We start from the raw sequence: 24,369 nt of genomic DNA on the forward strand, positions 1-24,369 counted from the left end.
TCAGGCCTGCAGGTCCCTGTGGTGGCGGCCAAAGGCTTTGGAGCCCACGTTGGTGGGCATGAAGTTCCTCTTAATCACGCTCCCAGATCTGCTCAGCCAGCCCGCCATCTTATGGGTCACGCAAGTGGCAGTGTTGCATGATCTCTTCTGGGCAGTGATGCTGATTTGTAGGATGGAGAAAATGAGAAGGCCTGTCAATGAGAGGTTGAGGGCAGATGCTGCCCCATGGGACCATCAGTGGAAAATTACTACTCTGAGAGGCACCAGTGAACCTTAAATATTTCTGCTAAATACAGTTTTCTACACAGCAGAAAATCATAGGGTTTTAGGGAAAATGCCACAATCACTCCCTGTAGACATTTCCAGGGGTGTCAGAAGACCAAAGATGTCTCTGGGTTAATGGTCTTGGAACACACAGAACTGTAAACAGCCAATCTTTCCAGTGTAAATTAAATACCAACCAAGGCTTATGAGATGAGAGAGAGATTTGTGGCACTATACCCAATCTCATTCTTAAGTATACACCTTCCTGGTAAGCTGGGGGAAGGGTAAGCCATGTTCTGGGAGGGGTGCAGAGATTTACCTGAAGCCCTCTGTCTCATGCTCCAGCTCACTGGCCTTCATCTGCACATAATACTTCACCGTTGCAGCCAGTAGGAGGCGCGATTCCTCCTCAGTGAGTGTAGCAGGTACAAAGCCACTTTCCAAGGCCGACCTAGGGAAGGGAAGCAAGCCAAACTCATGCTCTGAGCCCCTGCCTACCCCCACCCCAGGATAAGCAGCCAGCTTTCTTGGTTTCTGGGACTTCCACTGAGGATGTGGCCAACCAAATTCTCTCTCTCTTTTTAATTTCTTTTTTTAAGGTTTTTAAAATAACATTTATTTCTTAAAAGTTAACATGTGCATAATAGGAAACCAAAAAACACAACAAACAAAAAACAAAGTCATCCATCATCACAAGCAGTTTACTGTTTGATGTGTCCTTCTAGATCTCATTTGTGTATTTATACAACTAAGCATCCATTTTTATGTAATTAAGACCATACAGTTATGTATCATGCTTTTTCACACATCATGAATATTTATCATTTCAAAGTCCCAAAGCTATGAGTATTTTAATAACCAAGAATACACTACACCAACTCAATCTGGAAGGAGAAAAATGTAATCCTGCCTTTCTTGGTGACAAAAATTTCAGAAAAGACAAAAATGGCAACAGGCCTCTAGACAAAGATATTGGCAGAGTTATGATTAAAATCCTACATTCCCTTAATGTTCAATTAAAAATGAGACATAAAGCAACAGAGTACACGAAGTATAATGCTTCTAAGAGGATTCATTACCCAATCTAAACTATTAAAGTGTTAGCGAGGAGGTATGTTTCCACTGAATTACTTAACAATGTATTCCTATAGTACAGCCAAGAGATGCACACACATCAATGGTTATCATCAAAATATAAATAGGAACATATCCACATACATCCCTCCCTTTATACTTCCTTCTGCCCCTCTTCTGCCAACCTAATGAACACGTCCTGACATGCATTTCTCAGAGACAGTTTAACAATTCCATGTCCAAGGTGCTGCTTTTACATCAATTATAACAAAGATATTTACAAATAGGTTAATTCACTAGCTCTACTTTTTACCATACATTGTCACTTCAGGACATCTAAAAAAGCCTAGATGTTGCAAAATAATGAACGAACCTTGTCTATAATAAACATTGGTACTTTACAAAAATGCACATATAGACCTATGGTTATAACCTAAAATTGTTTTCTATATGGAGATATTAGCCAAGAGCCCTTTCCCTTCACCCTTCCTCTTACCCCTCCTCCAGCATTTCAATGACTAAGTACAAGACTACATCTAGCTCCAAGAGGTGGATTAACATAGACACCCCCAGAAGATACAGCCCTTCCTAAAAACGAACAAAAGGGCATTTATTAAGGGATTATCTTACTACTCTATTTTTAATATACTTTGGGCATTAGGACTTGCTTATTCTTTAATACACAGCAATATTAACTAAAACACACAAATAGAACAAGGGTTAGACAATCTGAACTTGTCTAAAGACTCATGGGCACAGAACCCTTCTCTCTGCACTTCCTTCCCTGTCCCCTCTTCCCTCCACGACCACCCAGTGAACAGTCAGCTTACTCTCCAAGACTCCTTAACAATTCCACTCCCCAAATATAACCATTCCTATGAATTAACAGAAAAAAATTCTTAAAAGGTATTACTTTAACTCTCTGTTTTCAACATATGTTGTGCACTTTTACACATCTAGAAAAACTAGATGATTCAAATAAGGATTTAAGTTTGTCCACTATCTATACACATAGTAGCAATGAATAAACTGCACACAAAGGCTTTAATCTCAAAGTGTCTTCTAAACAGGAAAACTCTGGCCTAGAACCCTTCCCCTTTTCATCTCTATCAACCCAGCCCAGTTCTCAATGGACAGGGCATGAGGCATGTATCCATCCAAAAATGCCACTCACCAGGATTTAGGCTCTGGTGTGACCTAAAAGAAGTGGTTTGCTCCAAGTGGATTATATAGACTTGTGAAAGGTGATGGTTAGATTTTCAGGAATTTTATGAGCTTAGTGTAAATACAGCCATTATTAAAAACTAAATGATAATGATTTGAATCTGAAAATGGTTTCAATTTAATGTAATTTGAATAAAGGTGAGAAATTAGATGAAAACATCACATAGATTTAATAACAAATTTATTGGCAAAGTAATTAGCAGATTAGGATGCAATTCATTGATCAAATTATGGTTAAATTAGTAAACAGGTTTGCTAAAGACAGAAATGTTTGGTAACAATCAAAAAAAGCATGCTGTGAGGTTCAATGAGTTACAGTATATGAAATTTACAAGGAGTATCCTGTATCTTATGTGTGTTTGTAAACTGTGTGATACACATCTTTGTATCATAAGAAGTTTATGGTAAACTTATATACATGTTTACATTCATACATTACCCCCCCCCCCCGCCCCATAAGAGCCAGATTCAGCACAGCACAACTTAGAACACAGAATTATATGATTGGGAGGCGGGAGCGCTCCTGGCAGGGCTGTCTCACCTGAATGGTGCTGAGTGGAGCATGCCTGCCTGGTACAAGACCAGGATGCTGAGGACCAGGAACGGGGGGAACTTCCAGAAGCCCATGACGACTCTCTGCAAGGGAAGAATAACATCAGCACCTGGAGCAATAAATAACAAATCCAATGAGCCCACAGACCCAGGCTCTGCTCCTGCCTCTGCCTCTAACTCCCTGGCGTCCTGGTTTCATGCTAGTCATGTCACCCTGATTCACCATCGTTTCCTGCTCAGCCGAGTGGACTGCTGGAAGATTCAGTAAGGCTGCAGCATGCTTGGCTTAGCAAAGAAACCTAGTGGGACAACTGGGTGAGGAGGTCTTGGTCCATAGCCCCCGCCCCATCACTCCACTCACTCTCACATACAACCTGTTGGCCAGGACTCCTGGAGGACAGAGTCCGAGTAGCTGTCACCACAGCTTTTCCCACTGTGCAACCCAGAGCTGTCCTCCTGGTGCCGGGCTTTTGCACATACATGGAGGGGGGAGGGGATTACCGAGGACAAATTTCTGCGGTTGGAATCCCTGAGAAACTGAAGAACCACATTCTACTGCTCAGCTGCTCCACACTTTGGTAAAGAGTACCCTGTAAGAATCAAGCTGGAAGGGTCTCAAATTGGGACCCAGGACTTAAACTGGGAAAAAAGTTCCCAGAACCCGCAACGGGGGCTTGCGTTTAATGGCTGCCTGCCCCTCAGTCACTGCACCTATTTGCCACCCGCTTGCGCTGGCCCAGGTTCCGAAGCATTTCCTGCGCTCCGCTAGGCACAAGACGTGATCCGTAAGAGCACCATCTGTACAAAACTCTTTCTGCGTCCAGATCTGCTTGCAGTGCCAGGGGAGCTCCAGCATCCCAAACTGACCTAAGCACGTGTGCTGCGGGAAAGGAAACTGGAGCCCGCCTCAGCGCTGGGAGAGTGAAGCAGGGAGTGCGTGAACTGAGACCATCCAGTGTTACCTGTGGAAGGAGCCTGGGATGCATTGCAGAGTAATGCAGGTTGTGTGAAATGACCTAGACAGAAGTGGACAGAGCCTTTGAGACTGGAAGAGATCAGCTAAGAAAAAGTAATGGAGAGAGAGAAGGAAGAGAGGGGAGAGAGAGAAAAACAGAATCCCAGCTAAGCAGGAATCTCCGGGCTTACCTGGCAGCAGGAACCAGGTGGCTTGGAGCAGAGGAGGGAGCAGTGGCAGTAGCTTTGGCTTCAGGCGATGGCACTGTGGCAGAAGTGGCAGTGACACTCGAGCTGGGCAGTGCGTCTGATGCCTCCCAACACCAGCAGCTGCTCTTATTCCTGCTGCTCTGGGTCTGGGGTGGTCCAGGAGCTCTGGGCAACCAATGAGGGGAAGGATCTGAGCCCCAGAAGGATTGTGTCATCACTTGCGTCCAGAACCTGGAGCATCCAGAAGGACCACCCCACTTGTATCTGCATTGAGGTCATTGATGGCGGGGGCGGGAGGGGGACGTGGGGGGGGGTTGGTGAAGACCAAAGAAAAACACACAAAAAGTGAGTAGGAATTTGAGGACAGTTTGACGTCATGGTTAACTTCAGCTGTTCGGTTTCGCGGGTTTTGAACACGCACGTGTCCCACTCCATCCCCACCTGTGCGATCTTGTTGGGCAGAGTCCAGCATTACAAGGAACCCTGTCTCCCCTAGGTCTGACTGCAGACCTCCGTGCAAGTGCAGCTTCGAGGGTTAATGCACAGTAGAGTTGATGATTCTGTGCCCAAGGAGGGGGTCTGATTCAGGCAGCTGGAATCACGCACAGGAGGGCAGGGCTTGTGGGTATCAGACACAGGGGATCAAGAACTTTGTCACACTGGAACTCTGTTGCAGCTGTGCCTTTTCCAGGTGGAAACATCGTGGGCTAGTAACTTCTAGTGCCTCAGTATACTTATCTTTGAAATGGGGATCATATTCTCATCTTGAAGGAGTGTTATCAGTAGTAAGTATGTACCTGTTCTCTGCCCAGGTGGGGATCCAGAAGTGCTTACCAGGGAAGTTCATAGGGGATTCCGTGGGATCGCAACCCATCTTCCCAATCAGCACCCTGTGCAGCTGCCTGGAGTCATGCTGGTTGGTCCATCATGTGGGTTAAGGAGGGGCTGGATGCCCTACTGGGCCTGAGCAGGGAAGTGCAAGGCTAAAAGCTTCCAAGCGGACCTCTAGCCCCACGCCTCCTCTCCCGCCATTCATCAGCTAAAGTTCAGCCTCCTTCTCCAACCATTTGCCCAGCTGCCCCTTGCTTCCGGCTGCTGTTTGCCAAGATGTTCCAGTGACCTGTGATTCCAGCCCTGCACCCACGTCTACTGCAATTCAGTCCTCTGCTAGAAAGCCCGCCAAGCTTGATGGTGCTAAAGAGTCCAGCGGAGTGCAATCCTCGCTCTCACTTCAGTCATACTCTTACACACACACAAACTCAGTACGTTCTCCAGACATGTGCCCACTCCCAAAGCACAGGCACTCACAAAATGACACTGGCACTCGGGGGCCTCCAGGCGATGCTCACAGTCCCACCCTAAGTATGCTCAGAGCGGCATGGTTAGGACCTGCGTCCACGAAACCTGCACCGACTCTCAGTAAGTGTGCTCTGTAAAGCCCGATTACCCAGCACCTCGACCCGCCTACACCCTGCCCAGCACGTTTCTGGATCTCTCTGTCGGAGCTCCTGCTCTAAGCCTTCCAGGAAGGTCTGAGGTGCTGACTTGCTGTCCTCAGCAGATAGAATGCAGAAAACGAAGCTTCTCACTGTCCGCAGTATCGCTGGGTCTGAGCACATAGCGCAAGATCCAAGCAGCCTGTACAGACCCTCCAGCGCGGCAAGCACTGCGGCGGCATCGCGGGGCGGTGGAATAAAACACGAATCCCAGGTAGCTGGTTTTCTCAGGCGGAACCGAAACTAGCCGAAACGAGCCACGAGTGAGCCGAGCCACAGGTCCACGTCCCAGACCTCAGTGTCAAGAAGCTTCAGTGTTTTGTTCGACACGGCGGCTGCCTCGCGGCACATCTCTTTCCCTTGCAGGTTGGTGGTCTTCGGGCTCAGGACACCTAACTTCCAAGAGGCCCTTATTCCAATTTTCTGCTTCTTAACCGCAGCGGTGGCACTGATGCAAGGGAATAAAACCTTGGGGCAGGGGAACTGGATATCTGAAACTGGCTCTCCTCAGGCAGGGCGGTGGGGGATCCGGGGAATGGAATAACCGGTTGGAAGCGCGCAAGTGCGCTTGGGCGCAGAGCCGGGAAAGGCAAGATGTGCAAGGGAAGGATTCAGGATGGCGGATCGCGGGTTCAGTGCACCTTGGAGTCTCGAGGCAGAAATCGGGGCTGAGACCCAGACCGCGGTTAGGGAACTCAGCAGCAAGACTAAATTGGCGAACGCGGCAAAGCAGATACTGTGTGGCATGTAAACTGGGCTCTGCCACTTAAGACTGTAGGCGAGGCTTTAAAACTCAGGTGCAAAACACTTTTGCCGACATGACTTCCAAGACCTGAGGTTTCTGACGTATCAATCTTCTGAAATCATTTGTAAGTACGCGTGTACATGGATTGCCTTTTCATATTTTTAAGAAAAATACTTATTCATTCATTTGGCGGCGCCGGGTCTTAGCTGTGGCAGGGGAGATCTTCGTTGCCGTGAGCGGGACCGTCGCTGCCGTCTGCGGAATCTTTAGTTGTGGCATGCGGGAGGCATGCGGGATCTAGTTCCCTGACCAGGGATCGAACCCTGGTCCCCTGCATTGGTAGCTCGGAGTCGAGCACTGGACCACCAGGGAAGTCCCGCCTTTTCCTGCGGAAGTCCCGCCTTTTCCTATTGAGAGAACCATGGCTCTCACCAGTGCAATGGTGATGATAAAATGGTTAAGAAACGACTATTTTAGAAGCCGAATTTGTTACCATATCATTTTGTGAGCTCAGAACTCTACCCCTGGCTGTCACGTGTGCCATCTACCTTCAAACCCTACATTCATTCCCCCCTCTGAAATCTTTGGTGGCTACGAAGGGCTAGCGGTGTGAAGCAGGACATAGGGTCTGTACCCAGAGGGTGCTAACGTAGCCTCCTGCAACTTCAGCTTTTCTTGAAAAGTCAATCTCTCAAGATAGGGAGGGACTAACATTAACTCATCCATCAAGTACTCTGAATTTCTAATGAGTCCTGGTGCTGAGCTGGGGGCAAGGTTAAAAAAAAAAATCTTTGGCACTTAGCAGCATGTGTTGCACACCAGGTGGCACTCACCCAATGTTTATTAAATAAAGGAAATTAATTTACTCTGGCAGATTTACCAGCCAGTTTCACCGGTATTATAGGACTCTAATCTAATCCCAGCCAGCAGAGAATCCGGACGTAGCTAGGTAGCGCAGCTTTTCAATTGGATTTCGAAATTGTGAGCTCAAACATTTGAGACACTCCTCTCATTTTATTTGACACGCAGAGTTGGTTTCCCCATGGAAGTTTCCAGGAACAAGACAGGGAAAGGAAGGTTAACCCTAGGGTTCTTTCGAAAGTCTAGAGTTTCCTAGTATGAGATACAAAACCATTCTCCTCTGAGCCCGTCCCTGATTTACCAAGTGAACTCAAAGTTTAGACCTTACCATGTGCACATTGCTTATGTTGCATCCAGCCCTACCTAAGACTTCTTTTAACTGAAGCACTAAACAGAAATTGATCTTGAGAAAGTCAAGGAAAATACTGATTTAAAAATAGTTACCTGATTATTTTGCACTTGATTGTACAGTCTTATTTCATAACTTTTAAACCTGAAAACCAGGTTTAAAAGTTTAAAAGGTTTAAAAGGGGGAAATAATCTAGTTTGGAAAAAACATGTTTTACAACATTCTGACAAACTCTAACTGCAGTATTTATTTCCATACTTTTAGCTTAGATTCCTGTGCTTTATTTCAAAACTTTTTTCAATTGAAGTATAGTTGATTTACAATGTTGTGTTCATTTCTTCTGTGCAGCAGTGATTCAGTTTTATACATATATATATTCTTTAAAATTTTCTTTTCCATTATGGTTTATCTCAGGATATTGAATAATCTATAGGACCATCCATACTGCTGCAAATGGCATTATTTCATTCTTTTTTATAGGTTTTAAGTATAGTTGATTTACAATGTTGTGTTAATTTCCACTGTACAGCAGTTATTCAGTTATACATATATATACATTCTTTGTCATATTCTTTTCCATTATTGGTTTACACAGGATATTGAATATAGTTCCATGTGCTATGCAGTTGGACCTTTTTGTTTATCCATTCTATATATAATAGTTTGTATCTACTAATCCCAAACTCCCAATCTATCCCTCCCCCACCCCGCCTCTCCCTTGGCAACCACGAATCTGTTCTCTATGTCTGTGAATCTCTTTCTGTTTCGTAGATAAGTTCATTTGTCTCATATTTTAGATTGCACATGCAAGTGATACCACATGGTATTTGTCTTTCTCTTTCTGACTTACTTTACTTAGTGTGATAATCTCTAGGGCCACCTGTGTCGCTTCAAATGGCATTATTTCATTCTTTTCAATGGCTGAATAATATTCCATGTTATGTATGTACCACATCTTCTTTATCCATTCATCTGTTGAGGGACATTTAGGTTTCTTCCATGTTGGCTATTGTAAATTGTGCTGCTGTGAACACTGGGGTGCATGTAACGTTTTGAATTACAGTTTTCTCTGGATATATATCGAGGAGTATGATCACTGGATCATATGGTAACTCTATTTTGTTTTTTTTTTTTTAAATTTTTTTTTTTTTTTTTTAAATTAATTTATTTATTTTCGGCTGTGTTGGGTCTTCATTTCTGTGCGAGGGCTTTCTCTAGTTGCGGCAAGCGGGGGCCACTCTTCATCGCGGTGCGCGGGCCTCTCACTATCGCGGCCTCTCTTGTTGCGAAGCACAGGCTCCAGGTGCGCAGGCTCAGTAATTGTGGCTCACGGGCCTAGTTGCTCCGCGGCATGTGGGATCTTCCCAGACCAGGGCTCGAACCCGTGTCCCCTGCATTAGCAGGCAGACTCTCAACCACTGCGCCACCAGGGAAGCCCTCTATTTTAGTTTTTTAAGGAACCTCCATACTGTTCTCCATGGTGGCTCCACCAATTTATATTCTCACCAACATTGTAGGAGGGTTCCCTTTTCTCCACACTCTTTCCAGCAATGATTATTTGTAGACTTTTTGATGAAGCCATTCTGACCAGTGTGAGGTGATTCCTCATTGTGGTTTTGATTTGCCTTTCTCTAATAATTAGTGATGTTGAGCATCTTTTTATATGCCTGCTGGCCATCTGTATGTCTTCTTTGGAAAAATGTCTATTTAGATCTTCTGCCCATTTTTTGATTGGGTCGTTTGTTTTTTTGATATTGAGCTGTATGTGCTGTTTGTATATCTTGGATATTAAGACCTTGTCAGTGGCATTGTTGTAAATATTTTCCCCCTTTCCATAGGCTGCCTTTTCATTTTGTTGATGGTCTCCTTTGCTGTGCAAAAGCTTTTAAGTTTGATTAGGTCCCAATTCTTTATTTTTGCTTTTATTTCTTTTGCCTTGGGAGAGTGATCTAAGAAAATATTGCTACGATTTATGCCAAAGAACGTTTTGCCAAAGTTCTCCTCTAGGTTACTCCTTTAATTCTATATAATTTGTGTATGATACAAAGTCAACAACAACAACAAAACCACAATGGTAACAACCTCAGCAGCAGTAGCAACAACACAAATTCATTCTCTTAAGTCTGGGCGAAATTTGGAGCTGTTAAATTAACTGGAGAATTTTAACTGAAAATTGACTGTACAGGGTTCCACTTACAAGGAATTTAGAAATCACAATAACAAATAAAAAGCTGAACATACTGAAAAAATCAACAACTCTTCTAGGAGCCTTATGAGAGATAAGGACTGAATGGGCAAATTTCTGCCCCTAAGACTGGGGAGACAGAAAGGTGAATACAGAGAGTAATGGCTTCCCAGAGCAGGCACTCACAAGGGCAAACTCACCTGGAACCAGCACCGGACAGAGTTAGAAAGCCTGAACTATAACCGACGAATTGCTAGAGTCTCAGTGTGGACAACTTCTGAAACTTAAAAACCCATCTTCCTGCCCTGCACCTGTCTGAGATTTACCTCCAGTAGCTCAACCAGGCTCTCACAGTAAATAGGGAGAAAAATCCCCTTGTGCTTTCAGCCGGGTAATGAGAAAAGGAATCATTTTGAAATACACTAGAGGGCTTTCCTTCCCTTCCCTGGTGGCGCAGTGGTTGAGAATCTGCCTGCCAATGCAGGGGACACGGGTTCGAGCCCCCGTCTGGGAGGATCCCACATGCTGCGGAGCAACTAGGCCCGTGAGCCACAACTACTGAGCCTGCGCGTCTGGAGCTTGTGCTCCGCAACGAGAGAGGCCGCGATAGTGAGAGGCCCGCGCACCGCGATGAAGAGTGGCCCCCACTTGCCACAACTAGAGAAAGCCCTCGCACAGAAACGAAGACCCAACACAGCCAAAAATAAACAAATAAATAAATTTATATATGAAAAAAAAACACCAGAGCAATCTGTATTTCTTAATAAGGCCTGCCCTTATTAACTCTAGTTAACCAGACCCTAGCTTTACTGTGATATTATCAGAGACTAAGTGACTTGGGGGAAGGGAAATTCCCAACTAACTTCATTCCTAGGCTTTCAGGTGGGAGTAGGGAAACACCCAACTCTAGGACCCACTAGTCCCCTCTGTCACCTAAGTGGGGAGTAAAAAAAACTAAGAAACACCTGTGAAGTTCACAGTCCAGTAGAATACTCTCACTAAAAGACTGAGACCTAATTATAGGGCTATGGAAATCTTTCCCTGTCCCCAGACCTCACCACCACATTACTAAAGGCCTATTTCTAGCGTTTCCTTTCACCTGGTATACTAAATGTGTACTAAAAGGCAACAAAACAATATGAATAGGCATCAAGTATCAGATCAATCTACTTTTCTTATACTTAGTTGATCTAACAGATAACAATTTGTTCAAAATAATAATAGCAATGGTGTATTCAATAACATACAGTTATATATATCATATATCTATATCCACATAATTAGGAATGATATATGTCTGGAGAATGTTGCTAAACGTGAGGAGCGGAGAATTTTCAAAATAGATAGGAGGAAGAGGGGGACAGATACCTTTCCCTTGTATCCCTGACACTAAAATACGTAATAGTGCTCTCTGAGAGGGGAGAGAGAACTTGCCACCTGGATGGCAGCACCATATTCTTCTGTCATAAAAATGGATCTACAACTGACTCCAAGTCCCTGCCTGGATGCCATGCTTTCTGCAAGTTGTCAGCAGAAGCTTTGTAATATGGCTGCTTAGTGAGTTCACCTAGAGCCTAAAGCACATATATAATTGAGCCTGAAAAAGAAAGAGGAATAAGACCAGTCTCCTAAGAATGATTATGGTCTCTTAGGGATGTGAGACTCAACAAATGAAACAATTAAAGAACAATAAAAGATAGGGAGTTAGTACTTGTTCCCTATTGCTGCTGTAGCAAATTATCAGTACTTTAGTGACATAACGCAAGTTTATAAACTTACACTTCTGTGACTAGAAGTCTGACGTCCATCACAGGTCTCAATGTGCAAAAATCTTGGCAGGCTTTCTGGAAGTTCTAGAGGAGAATCCATTTCCTGTTTCTAGTGGCCACCCGTGTTCCTTGGCTCATGGCCCCTTCCTCCTTTTTCAGAACCAGTAATGGCGACTTGAGTCCTTCTCACATCGCCTCACTTCAACCTCCTCTTCTGCTTCCCTCTTCTACTTGGAAGGAGCCTTTTGATTTTACTGGGCTCACCTGGATAATCCAGGCTAGTCTCCCCATCTGCAAGTCCTCAATTTAATCGCATCTTTAAAGTCTCTTTTGCCGTGTAAAGTAGCAAATTTGCGTTTCCAAGGATTAGGATGTGGATGTCTGGGGGCGGGGGTCCTTATTGTACCTACCATAATAAGTAAATGTTGGGCTGACTGGCAAGGACAGTGAATGCTTGGGCTTGGAGGAAGAGGCTGCCGTGGGCTGGAGCACTGAGGAAGTCACCCAGAGCAGGTGGGCCAGAGCCAGAAAGTGGCTAAATAGAGGGGAAGTAACAGAGTGCCTGAAAAGAGAGTGCATCTAGTGGGGTGTGGGGCAGGGGGTGAGGAGACCACTCTTTATATCAGGTGCCATCCTCTGTCCCTCTTCTTGAGAATGGTGCCTCCCTGAATCTACGACCTGTATGGCTGGCTGCATTGAAATCTCAAGTATCAGATGTTCCTCCTCTAGCAACTTCCAGTTTGTGTTCTTCAATATTCCTGTTCATATGTGTTACAGAGCAAGGGGGGCTATTGAGTGAACTGTTGTCACATTTGGTGAAACTTCAGTAGAGGTGGGAAACGGACTGCTTTGCATCACATAACTCCAGGCCTTGACAGGTTATTGGTTAGGATGCAGTTAAATCCTGAAGTTGGTGCTTGGACTTTGAGCCCCATCCCTTAGATACTTCTACTAGATCCCTTTGACAATAACCAAACAACAAGGCTTTTAATTAAGTGAGGATTGTATTAAAGCCCACCTGAAAAAACCCACTTTATTTGTTTAACCTGTATCCACTATTTAATGATGCATGCAGGTTGGGCAGGCAATAGGGAATTGTTAACACATGGAAGGTGCATGTGAGCCCCGGGACTTGTCACTGCTCGAACTTGGAGAAACTTTCTAATGTGTCTGTGCTCCCAAGAGACATTGTGATCATTATTTAGGCATCAGGCTTCTGGAGCTTTGATGTATGATTCCCTGATCCCTCGATGGGACATACCAACTGCCATTAGAGCCTAGAACCAAGAATACAACATCAGTGGATTTTTAGGTTAGGCAAGGAATGAGAAAGGCATTTATGGCAGAAAGAAGGAATGGGATATCGTGTCCATGGGGTTTTCCTGGCCTCTCATTCTTGGAAAACGAGAGGTCCTAGCTTATTTTCCTGTAGCATGGAGGTGACTTGCCCTGGCAGGCTACTTTTAATCTTTTTTCATCTCTTAATCATTTATGGGAAAGTATCATATAATAAACCTCATAGAAAAATCTCAATTTCCCAGGTCAAAAATTAGTAGATACTACTTTCTCAAACCTCAGTGCAAAACCTGGAACTGAATAAGTGAAGCATAGTTTTAAAAGCTATTCTAAATTTTAAAGTACTCTTCTATATAACTTTTGAGTCAAAGTGAAAATCAAAACAAAAACTATAGACTATTTTAAATATGCAATCTTTATATCTTGTAAACATGTCAGTGGTTACAGATGAACTCAGAGAACAAAATCCGAGCATTACATAGTTTCATAATTTACTTATTAACTCAACAAATGTTTATTGAGGGCCTATCATGTTCTATGGAATTTTCTAAGTTCCAGGGATACAGCCAGGGATACAGCCAAGGATACATGTAACTTCCCTCATAGAGTTACATGCTGGTGGAAGGACATAGACAAAAAAAGAAAAAATAATAACTATATAATATTTTAGATAGTGGTAAGTTCTATGAATAAAAAATTAAGCTGAATAATCAGGTGATAGAGAGTAATCTGAGAAGGAATGTAATTTTGTATATGGTGGTCAGGAAAGTCTTCTCTGAGGTGGTTCATCAGAAAGAAGGAATGGGATATTGTGTCTGTGGGGTTTTCCTGGCCTCTTATTCTTGGAAAATTAGAGGGCCAACTTATTTTCCTGTAGTGTGGAGGTGACTTGCCCTGGGGGCTGCTTTCCCAACCCCACAGGCTCCCTTCTTCCAACCCCGAAGGCTCCTTCTTTCTGTAGGCACCAGGAGAGGTTCCTTCCAAGATCAAAATGTTATTTTTAGAGTGACTTCAACTTCCAGGGAAAGAACTGTGTGTGGTTGAGGAGGGCCAGGCTGGTCACTCAGAGTGGTGGAAAGACTCAACTGGTCATGTTAAGGAGTTACCCTGGATGGGCTCCTCTTAGATGATTAAAATTCTGCCTTAGCTTAGACTTACCAGATACACAAGGTCTCTCTTCTCCCAGGCTGAGAACAGTGTTCCGTGGAGAAGAGGGATAGAAATAGGAACCTTCCCACTGTACTACAAAGGTCCTAACAGGGATGACTCCTTTATGGACACTGTCAGGGAGACATAAGGTGCATATAAGGGGATTTACTCTGTAACCAGAGTCACCTGGGATTGGGAAGAGTAAGACTTTGGTGTCAGGAAACTGGATTTGAGTTGTTTCTACCAATCACTTTTTGTCCTCCACACAGTAATCTCCCTCAGCCAGTTCATCAACATGTAAAATGGGGATAATAATAACTACCTGGAAGTAGTAAAGATATTTATGTTAAAGACCAGACACATTACTTGGCAAGAAGCAGATACGTAAGAGTGGTGGCTAGGCTTATGCCTTCAAGTGCCAAATTACATCAGGTTAATATTGTGCATTAATTGAAATTATTACACACTCCTCTGCTTTCTTAAGAAAAAGACAATTGTGTTTTTAGTTCTCAAAATGAAACTAATCACCAAGGCCACAACAGAATAAATCTGCCTTCCCTAAACCTCTCAGATACCTGCCTGGTCATGTTGCAGCATCACTACCCAGCAGGTTAATGACAATTTATATTAAACACCTGGCACATTGTCTGGCATGGAGCAGGCACTCAAGAGTGGTGGCTATTATTGTCATTAAAACAAAAGCTTACCCCTACCCCATCAAGTTCCAAATTATATCAACTTCTGTGTGAAATTAGATAAAATGCATTGTATACTCCTCTTCATTTTTAAAAGGATATAATGAATATAATTTTAATCCTTTCTTGATTTCATCGACACCATGATAAGAACATCGCTTAAGGTGCTGGACACTTATACTATCCACTCTCAGGGGCTATAAGACATGTAGGGCCAATAGCCTTGAACTAGTTGATCTCACATTATCTTTCTTTTTGAGGTTTAAATTTAATATAATATTATAGTTATTTTATTTCATTTCTTGTCATCAGGTTGTTAACTATCACTTCTTGCTGGTGTCACTGTAACTGTCTTTTGCAACTGTCTACCCACTCCCATTTTCATTTGGTGTGCAGTGAAATAAACAACAAAACAAAAACAAAACAACATAAACCATGCTTAATGGTTTTGTAGAATGGTATGGGACCGACAAGCCTATCTACAGACATTGAGTGCAAAATGTTTATTGAGTGTAAATATACATTTGTAAATTAATTATATATATTTATTTTATATAATGTATATTTTATAAATTTATTGTTATATATTTCTTATATATTTATCAAGAACTATAAAAAGCCTCTTTTTGGACATTTACTGCATTAATCTGTACTAGTGAACAGAAACAATCCTTGTCCAATTTATGGGTAAGCACAGAGTAAATAGATACCAAGTGAGTATTTATGAGTAATGATCAGGAATTTCATGGTCTTTTGTAACAACAGCTTCAACTAACTTGTGCTCAGGGGAAAAACAGAAAACAGCCAAACAAGTGAGAGCTGTGTGTGAATGAAGAGCCTACATTCACTGAGTGAGAACTTAGTAATGATCAGGATGGCGGTAATGAACTGCTGTGACGCCTATTTCAGTTATCCAGAGGCTATTTTCTTGGTTTCTTCTTCTCAGCTTTGTCTGGTTTAAGGGAAGTCTGCAGTCAAGGGACACCTGATGAGTGGGTGTTTTTTAGTTTCTTCCAAGGGGCATAGTCATCGTGAAGACAAGACAAAGTCTGTGATGTGGGAAGGGCTCGGCCATCCAGGCTGCACTCCTGGGAGGAGTGTGTCCCTGGATAACAGGATTCTGAGGACATCAGTAGAAACTGTGTTTTGTTTTTGGCAAATATGTAATTGGTTCTTGGAGCTGATGTGAGATCAGTCAGCTTTCAAATGTCCAGATCAAAGTCACCCTTTGGCATAAAAAACCCAGAGGATCTTAAAGGCCCTTTGAAAGCTCCTCAGCCCCGGGCCAGTTGTCCTTAGCACACCTTCACCAGTAGTCAAACAGGCTTAAGCAATCAATGCCTAACTTCTCTTTAGCACCAGTAAGTGCCATCACAGCAAACTTCCAGTTAAAATGAGAATGTGAAGAATAAGTTCCCTGAGGAGCCCAAAGGCTGAAGAGAGAACATGGGTTAGAGAAAGGTTGGTTTCTCCTTTTCCTACTTTGCCTTGTGGTCAATCTGTGATGACTCGTACCTTTTACCTTTGTCTCAGGAGCTCAGGAATTTTCACTGGCCAAAATACTACTAAGAAATCCGTTTTGTTCTCTCTCTAGCAAGATAGAGAACCAGTTCCTACAGGTGATGAGGTAGAATAAGTGGGATGTTGTTGAGAAAGCATATTCCTACTTCTGCTTGATATAATTACAACCCATATCATATAATTATCTGTTTCACATCAGACTGTAAGCCCCATTAAAACCGGAATATCTGATTTGTTCACCCTTTTAAAAAAATAATTAATTAATTAATTTAGTTTTGGCTGCATTGGGTCCTCGTTGCTGCGCGCGGGCTTTCTCTAGTTGCAGCGAGTGGGGGCTACTCTTCATTGCAGTGCGTGGGCTTCTCATTGCGGTGGCTTCTCTTGTTGTGGAGCATGGGCTCTAGGAGTGAGGGCTTCAGTAGTTGTGGCACGTGGACTCAGTAGTTGTGGCTCACAGGCTCTAGAGCGCAGGCTCAGTAGTTGCGGCGCCTGGGCTTAGTTGCTCTGCGGCATGTCTGGGATCTTCCCAGACTAGGGCTCGAACCCGTGTCTCCTGCATTGATTGGCAGGAGGATTCTTAACCACTGCGCCACCAGGGAAGCCCCCTGTTCACCCTTGTATCTAGTGCTTAGAGCATAGTATATGCTCAGAAACCTTTTGAATTAATTTTTTTTTTCCCGGTGCGTTTCACAGAGTGTGGGATCTTAGTTTCCCAACCAGAGAACAAACCCACACCCCCTGCATTAGAAGTGCAGAGTCTTAACCACTGGACCTTCAGGGAAGTCCCAATGAATGAATTTCTATTAAGTTTAAAGAATATAAGAAGGCCAATATGAAAATTCTCATTCATAGGATTTTTGGGAAAACTGCTTAGCACACTATAGGTTTGGGGAAGACATGAGCTAAAAGCTTTCTAGGTATTTCTAGGAGGTTCTGAAAAATGCCAAATAGTAACAAATCAGTCTTTGGAGAAATCATCTTTTCGGTAAGTCATTGTAGTATCCATCCAGTTTTCAAAGTTGTAGCAAACATTGAAAGAAAGAAAGCTGATTTAGGAGGCAATCATTTCTGCACTAAAAAGAAAAGATCAACCAAATACTGCTGGTCCTGTTCAGTGGCAATTCATGTTGACATTTAAAGGAAATACAAATATTAAAATATCAAGTACCTCATAAGCATATACTCTAGGAGTCTTATTCCCCCCCTTTTTCTTTTTTTGGCTGTACCCCACGGCTTGTGGGACCTTAGTTCCCTGAACCCAGGCCCTTGGCAGTGAGAGCGCAGAGTCCTAACCCCTGGACCACCAGGGAATTCCCATTCGTTTTTTAATTTGAGTGAAAACATGAAAATGGACCTTCATCTGATTCAGCTCAAAGGACATTACAATAACCTAATACGATAATTGCAAAAGAATGTATCAGAATCTTGGCTTCCACTAAAGAACAGACATTACCTAGTAGGTATTCCACCCCCCAAAAAAGAAAGCCAGGGAAAAAAATCTGATGAGGAAAGTGACATGAAAACATTTTTCAGGACTTCCCTGGTGGCGCAGTGGTTGGGAATCCGCCGGCCAATGCAGGGGACATGGGTTCGATCCCTGGTCCCAGAAGATCCCGCATGCCTCAGAGCAACTAAGCCCGTGCGCCACAACTACTGAGACTGTGCTCTGGAGCCTGTCAGCCACAACTACTGAAGCCTGTGCACCTAGAGCCCATGCTCTGCAACAAGAGAAGCCACAGCAATGAGAAGCCCACGCACCACAATGAAGAGTAGCCCCCGCTCATGGCAACTAGAGAAAGCCCGCAGGCAGCAACGAAGACCCAACGCAGCCAAAAATAAATAAATAAATTAATTAATTTAAAAAACCATAAATAAACATTGGTGATCATGCAATTGCCACAGTTTCTAGCCATAATGGGGAGTAGATTGAGTATTACATCTCCAGAAAGGATACAAACTGCTGGTTATAGTAAAATATTTTTAAGAATATGATCAAAGGAAAAACAACAAATCAGATATCCTTGTTTTAAAAGTCAGCAATACCATTTTAGTATGAAGTATCTATCTGTAGTTGAAGAAGGTGTCTTTTGACTGTGGCAGACTGTATTTTCCAGTATTGGCTGAGATAATATTTCCCATCCCACATTTTTTTTTTTTTTAAACCTTGTCATATTCCCATTAAGTGTTAGGTGGCCAGGTTGAAGGTAGGTGGTGCAAAAAGTCAGCATAAGGATTGAAATTAGCCTCATATTTTCTGTGAGTCAGATGGAAATATCACAGATAATTAGGCATTTAATATTGTCAAACCATGCGTCTCAGTATAGATTTGACGTTTTCCTGTTATTGTACCGTGTTTCACGATAGAAAAGTTCTAATTTGAAAACTTGACTAAACAATCACTCTGAAGAAATTATCATGAAAAATAAAAACAAAAAAGAAATCTCATTAGTAATAATCCCAAATATTAATCAACAAAATATAAAGAAAGCCACAACCTCAATGAGCTTGTATGAAATCCTCAGAGATTAAACTTTCAGTTCATACAGTCTTCCTACTCTGTCCTCTGAACTCCCAGAACATGCATTCATTTGGTTAGGACATCTGTGTTGATGTCCACTATGCCACTTATTTTGCCTGATGCTAAGGACAGAGAGGTAAAGGATGCTGTCCTTGCCCTCTGACCTTTGGCTCATGTCATCACTATAGTTCATATCAGGTTGCAGCTCACTGTACATGTATTAAGGAAAGGCCCAGGTCTTATTCACATTTGTTTACTGTGCCAAGCACAGTAGTCAATTTTAATTGTAGTAGAAAGTTTAAATGGTAATTTTTTTTTTTGGTTATCTATTTTATTTTATTTTATTTTATTTTTTTCACACACACACACACTGTATTTTATTTTTACAAGAGATAAATAGACTGACACCAAGCATTGTACATGGATGACCACAACAAAGGCAACAATGATTGCAATTACCAAACATGAAACACACTCATACTATGTCATAATACTGACATTCAGTCCAGTAATCCTCCACTCTAACAGCTCCTTTACTTTGCAGTGAAAATTGATTTGTATATTCTTTGCCTCTGAGTCCTTGTGGGATTTTTTTTTTTAATTCAAACAGAAAGTCACAAAAATTATACTCATCCTCATCAGTTCACTCAGTCCCATGTAATTAATTTTTTTTCATCTTGATCTTTTGTTAGCACTTTTATGAGTTCATCAGTTTTTCATTAGAGTTCTGAAAATGCTTATTCATTCAGTTCAGCAGTACAGTCAGTTACCAGAAACCTGTACTTGTCAGAGTCTTTTCCATGAATTTCTTGAAGATGAAACCCTTTTATAGGAACATATTTGCAAAAGCATCAGAGTACACCCAGAACTGTCTGTAAATGACAAAAGACTTAAAAATGACCACAGTTAAAGATTTGATGAAAGTTCATAATAATGCAGTTGACAAGAAAATTAGTTATTTCTGAGATATACATTTTAAAGTAATAACTAGGATTATGACTTATAACATTATACCAGAACATATAAGATTTTTAGGAATTTCATGTAATGTCTGAAACATTTATATTAACATATTTCCATACAAATAACCCAATGAAAGTTTAGTATTAGTTGTTTTGTTTGTTTGTTTTTTTATACTGCAGGTTCTTATTAGTCATCAATTTTATACACATCAGTGTATATATGTCAATCCCTTCCCCAACCCCCTCTAAGTCTGTTTCTGTTTCGTAGATAGGTTCATTTGTGTCATATTTTAGAGTCCACATATAAGTGATATTATATGGTATTTGTCTTTCTCTTTCTGACTTACTTCACTTAGTATGATAATCTCTAGTTGCATCCATGTTGCTGCAAATGGCATTATTTCATTCTTTGTTATGGCTGAGTAGTATTTCATTGTATATATGTACCACATCTTCTTTATCTATTCATCTATTGATGGAAATTTAGGTGTTTCCATGTCTTGTGAATAGTGCTGCTATGAACATAGGGGTGCATGTATCTTTTTGAATTATAGTTTTGTCCAGGCATATGCCCAGGAGTCAGATTGCTGGATCATATGGTAATTCTATTTTTAGTTTTCTGAGGAACCTCCATACTGTTTTCCACAGTGGCTGTACCAACTTACATTCCCACCAACAGTGTAGAAGTGTTCCCTTTTCTCCACATCCTCTCTAGCATTTGTTGTTTGTAGAGTTTTTATTTAAAAAAAAAATTTTTTTTTTGGCTGTGCCACATGGCTTGCGGGATCTTAGTTCCCTGACTGGGGATCAAACCCGGGCCCCTGACAGTGAGAGCGTGGAGTCTTGACCACTGGACTGCCAGGGAATTCCCTGTAGAGTTTTTAATGATGGCCATTCTGACTGCTGTGAGGTGGTACTTCATTGTAGTTTTGATTTGTGTTTCTCTAATAATTAGCGATGTTGAGCATCTTTTCATGTGCCTATTGTCCATCTGTATTTCTTCTTTGGAGAAATGTCTACTTAGGTCTTCTACCCATTTTTTCGATTGTTTTTTGTTGTTGTTGTTGTTGAGTTGTATGAGTTGTTTGTATATTTTGGAAATTAAGCTCTTGTGGGTCACATAGGTGGCAAATATTTTCTCCCATTCCATAGGTTGTCTTTTCGTTTTGTTTATGGTTTCCTTTGCTGTGCAAAAGCTTGTAAGTTTGATTAGGTCCCATTTGTTTATTTTTGTTTTTATTTTTTATTTTTTTCTCTATTGCCTTGGGAGACTGACCTAAGAAAACACTGGTACAATTTATGTCACAGAATGTTTTGCTATTGATCTCTTCTAGGAGTTTTATGGTGTCATGTCTTATGTTTAAGTCTTTAAGCCATTTTGAGTTTATTTTTGTGTATGGTGAGAGAGTGTGTTCTAACTACATTGATTGACATGCAGGTGTCCAGCTTTCCCAGCACCACTTGCTGAAGAGACTGTCTTTTTCCCATTGTATATTCCTGCTTCCTTTGTCAAAGATTAATTGACCATGGGAGTGTGGGTTTATTTCTGGGCTCTCTACTCTGTTCCATTGATCCATATATCTGTTTTTGTGCCAGTACCATGCTGTCTTGATTACTTTAGCTTTGTAGTATTGTCCGAAGTCTGGGAGGGTTATGCCTCCTGTTTTGTTCTTTTTCTTCAGGATTGCTTTGGTAATTCTGGGTCTTTTATGGTTCCATATAAATTTTGGATTATTTGTTCTAGTTCTGTGAAAAACATCATGGGTAATTTGATAGGGATTGCATTAAATCTATAGATTGCTTTGGGTAGTATGTTCATGTTAACCATATTACTTCTCCCAATCCAAGAGCATGGGATATCTTTCCATTTATTTGAATCATCTTCAACTTCCTTTATTAATGTTTTATAGTTCTCAGCATATAAGTCTTTCACCTCCTTGAACAGGTTTACTCCTAGGTATTTTATTTTTGGGGGTGCAATTTTAAAAGGTATTGTTTTTTTACATTCCCTTTTTGATATTTCATTGTTAGTGTAAAGAAATGCAACCAATTTCTGTATGTTAGTCTTGTATCCTGCTACTTTGCTGAATTCTTTATCAATTCTACTAGTTTTTGTGTGGAGTCTTTAGGGTTTTCTATATATAGTATCATGTCATCTGCATATAATGACAATTTTACCTCTTCTTTTCCAATCTGGATACCTTTTATTTATTTTTTTCTTGTCTGATTGCTATGGCTAGGACTTCCAATACTATGTTGAATAGAAAAGGTTAGAGTGGTCATCATTGTCTTGTTCCAGATTTTAGCAGGAAGGCTTTCAGCTTTTCACCATTGAGTATTATATTGGCTGTGGGATTGTCAAAAACAGCTTTTATTATGTTGAGGTATGTTCCCTCTATATCCACTTTGGTAAGAGTTTTTATCATGAATGGATATTGGATTTTCAGACAAAATAGACTTTAAATCAAAAAAAGTTACAAGAGAAAAAAAAGACATTCTATAGTAATAAAAGGCTCTATACAGCAAGAAGATATAATAATTATAAACATTTTCACATGTACTAACAGAGCAGCAAACTATATGAAGCAAAAGCTGACAGAATTGATGGTAGAAATAGACAGTTCTACAATAATAGCTGAAGACTTCAGTACCCCACTTCCAGTAATGGATAGAACAACCAGACAGACGATAAGTAAGGAAACAGAATACTTAAGACAATAAACCAACTAGATATAACAGACACCTACAGAACACTCTACCCAAGAACAATAGCATACACGTTCTTCCCAAGTGCACATGTACATTTTCTAGGATAAACCATATGTTAGGCCACCAATTAAGTCTCAATCGATTAAAAAGATAGATATCATAAAAAGTATCTTCCCCAATCACAATAGGATAAAGTTAGAAATCAGTAGCAGAAAAAAGAATCACAAACTTGTAGAAATGAAACCATACTTTGAAACAAGCAATGGATCAAAGAAATAAGGGAAATTAGAAAATGCTTGCAGATGAATGAAAATGAAAACTCAACATACCAAAACTTATGAGATGCTGTGAAAGCAGTGCTGAGGGGAAATTTACAGTCTCAAACGCTTATGTTAAAAATCAAAATAAATCTCAAATCAACAACCTACCTTTACAACTTAAGAAACTAGAAAATGAAGAACAAACTGAATCCAAAACTATCATAAGAAATGAAATAATAAAGATTAGAGCAGAGATAAAGAAAAGGGAGCTTAGAGAAACAGTAGAGAAAATCAATGAATCCAAAACAGGTTCTTCAAAAACATTAAAAAAATTAACAATGTTTTAGCTAGATGGACTAAGAAAAAAAGAGAAACTAAATTACTAAATCAGAAATGATAGTGGGGACACTACTACCAATTCTATAGAAATAAAAGGAATAATAAGCGGGTACTGTGAAAAATTGTACACCAACAAATTGGATAACCTAGATGAAATGGACAAATTCCTAGAAACATGAAACCTACCAAGACTAAATCATGAAGGAACAGAAAATCCAAATAGACCTATAACTAGCAAGGAGATTGAATCAGTAAACAAAAATCTTCTAATAAAGAAAAACTCGGAATCTGATGGCTTCAACTGGTGAATATTACAAAACATTTAAAGAAAACTTACACCAATCCTACTCAAAATTTTCCTACTAGAGAATGGACTTGAGGATATGGGGAGGGGGAAGGGTAAGCTGTGACAAAGTGAGAGAGTGGCATGGACATATATACACTACCAAACAAAATAGATAGCTAGTGGGAAGCAGCCACATAGCACAGGGAGATCAGCTCGGTGCTTTGTGACCAGCTAGAAGGGTGGGATAGGGACGGTGTGAGGGAGGGAGACGCAAGAGGGAAGAGATATGGGAACATATGTATAACTGATTCACTTTGTTATAAAGCAGAAACTAACACATCATTGTAAAGCAATTATACTCCAATAAAGATGTTAAAAAAATTTTTTTTTTCCAAAAACTTGAAGAGAAAGCACCACATCCTAACCTATCCTACAAGTTCTGGTACCAAAGTCAGAGAAAGATTTTGAAAGGAAAACAAAACAAAGTAAAACAAAAACCCTCCCATCCAATATCCCTTATGAACATGGATATAGAAACCCTCAACAAAATACCATGAAATTGAATTCAGCAGCATATTAAAAGGATTCTATAACATAACCAAATGAGATTAATTCCTGGAATGAATGATTCAAAATATGAAAATATATCAATGTGTTACTCCACAATAACAGAATAAAGGGGAAAAAAAACCACACATGATTATCTCCAACGATACAGAAAATGTATCTGGGAAATTTGAACACCCTTTCATGATAAAAACTCTCATAGGAATAGAAGGAAACTGACTCAATATAATAAAAGCTATATATGAAAAACCAACAGTAACACCATACTCAAGGACAAAAAACTGAAAGCTTTTCCTCCAAGATTTGGAATAAGATGAGACTTCCCACCTGAAACTATGAAACTCCTAGAAGGAAACATACTCGGTAAACTCTTTGATATTGGTC

The 24,369-nt window shown here is 41.1% G+C and overlaps 1 protein-coding gene across 1 annotated transcript; it reads right to left on the reverse strand.

Annotated features, from left to right (window-relative positions):
* On the reverse strand, positions 1 to 4,332 carry LOC118899759 (calcitonin receptor-stimulating peptide 3-like). Its single transcript, XM_036861683.1, has 4 exons — positions 4,261 to 4,332; positions 3,104 to 3,198; positions 584 to 715; positions 1 to 160 (listed from the first exon to the last, which is right to left on the reverse strand). Exons 2-4 carry the CDS (start codon positions 3,187 to 3,189, stop codon positions 1 to 3), a joined length of 378 nt encoding a protein of 125 aa, XP_036717578.1. The 5' UTR covers positions 3,190 to 3,198; positions 4,261 to 4,332.
* Positions 4,333 to 24,369: the final 20,037 nt, after the last annotated feature.

The sequence above is a fragment of the Balaenoptera musculus genome, chromosome 8, assembly GCF_009873245.2.
Source record: "Balaenoptera musculus isolate JJ_BM4_2016_0621 chromosome 8, mBalMus1.pri.v3, whole genome shotgun sequence".
In the NCBI taxonomy this organism is placed as follows: domain Eukaryota; kingdom Metazoa; phylum Chordata; class Mammalia; order Artiodactyla; family Balaenopteridae; genus Balaenoptera; species Balaenoptera musculus.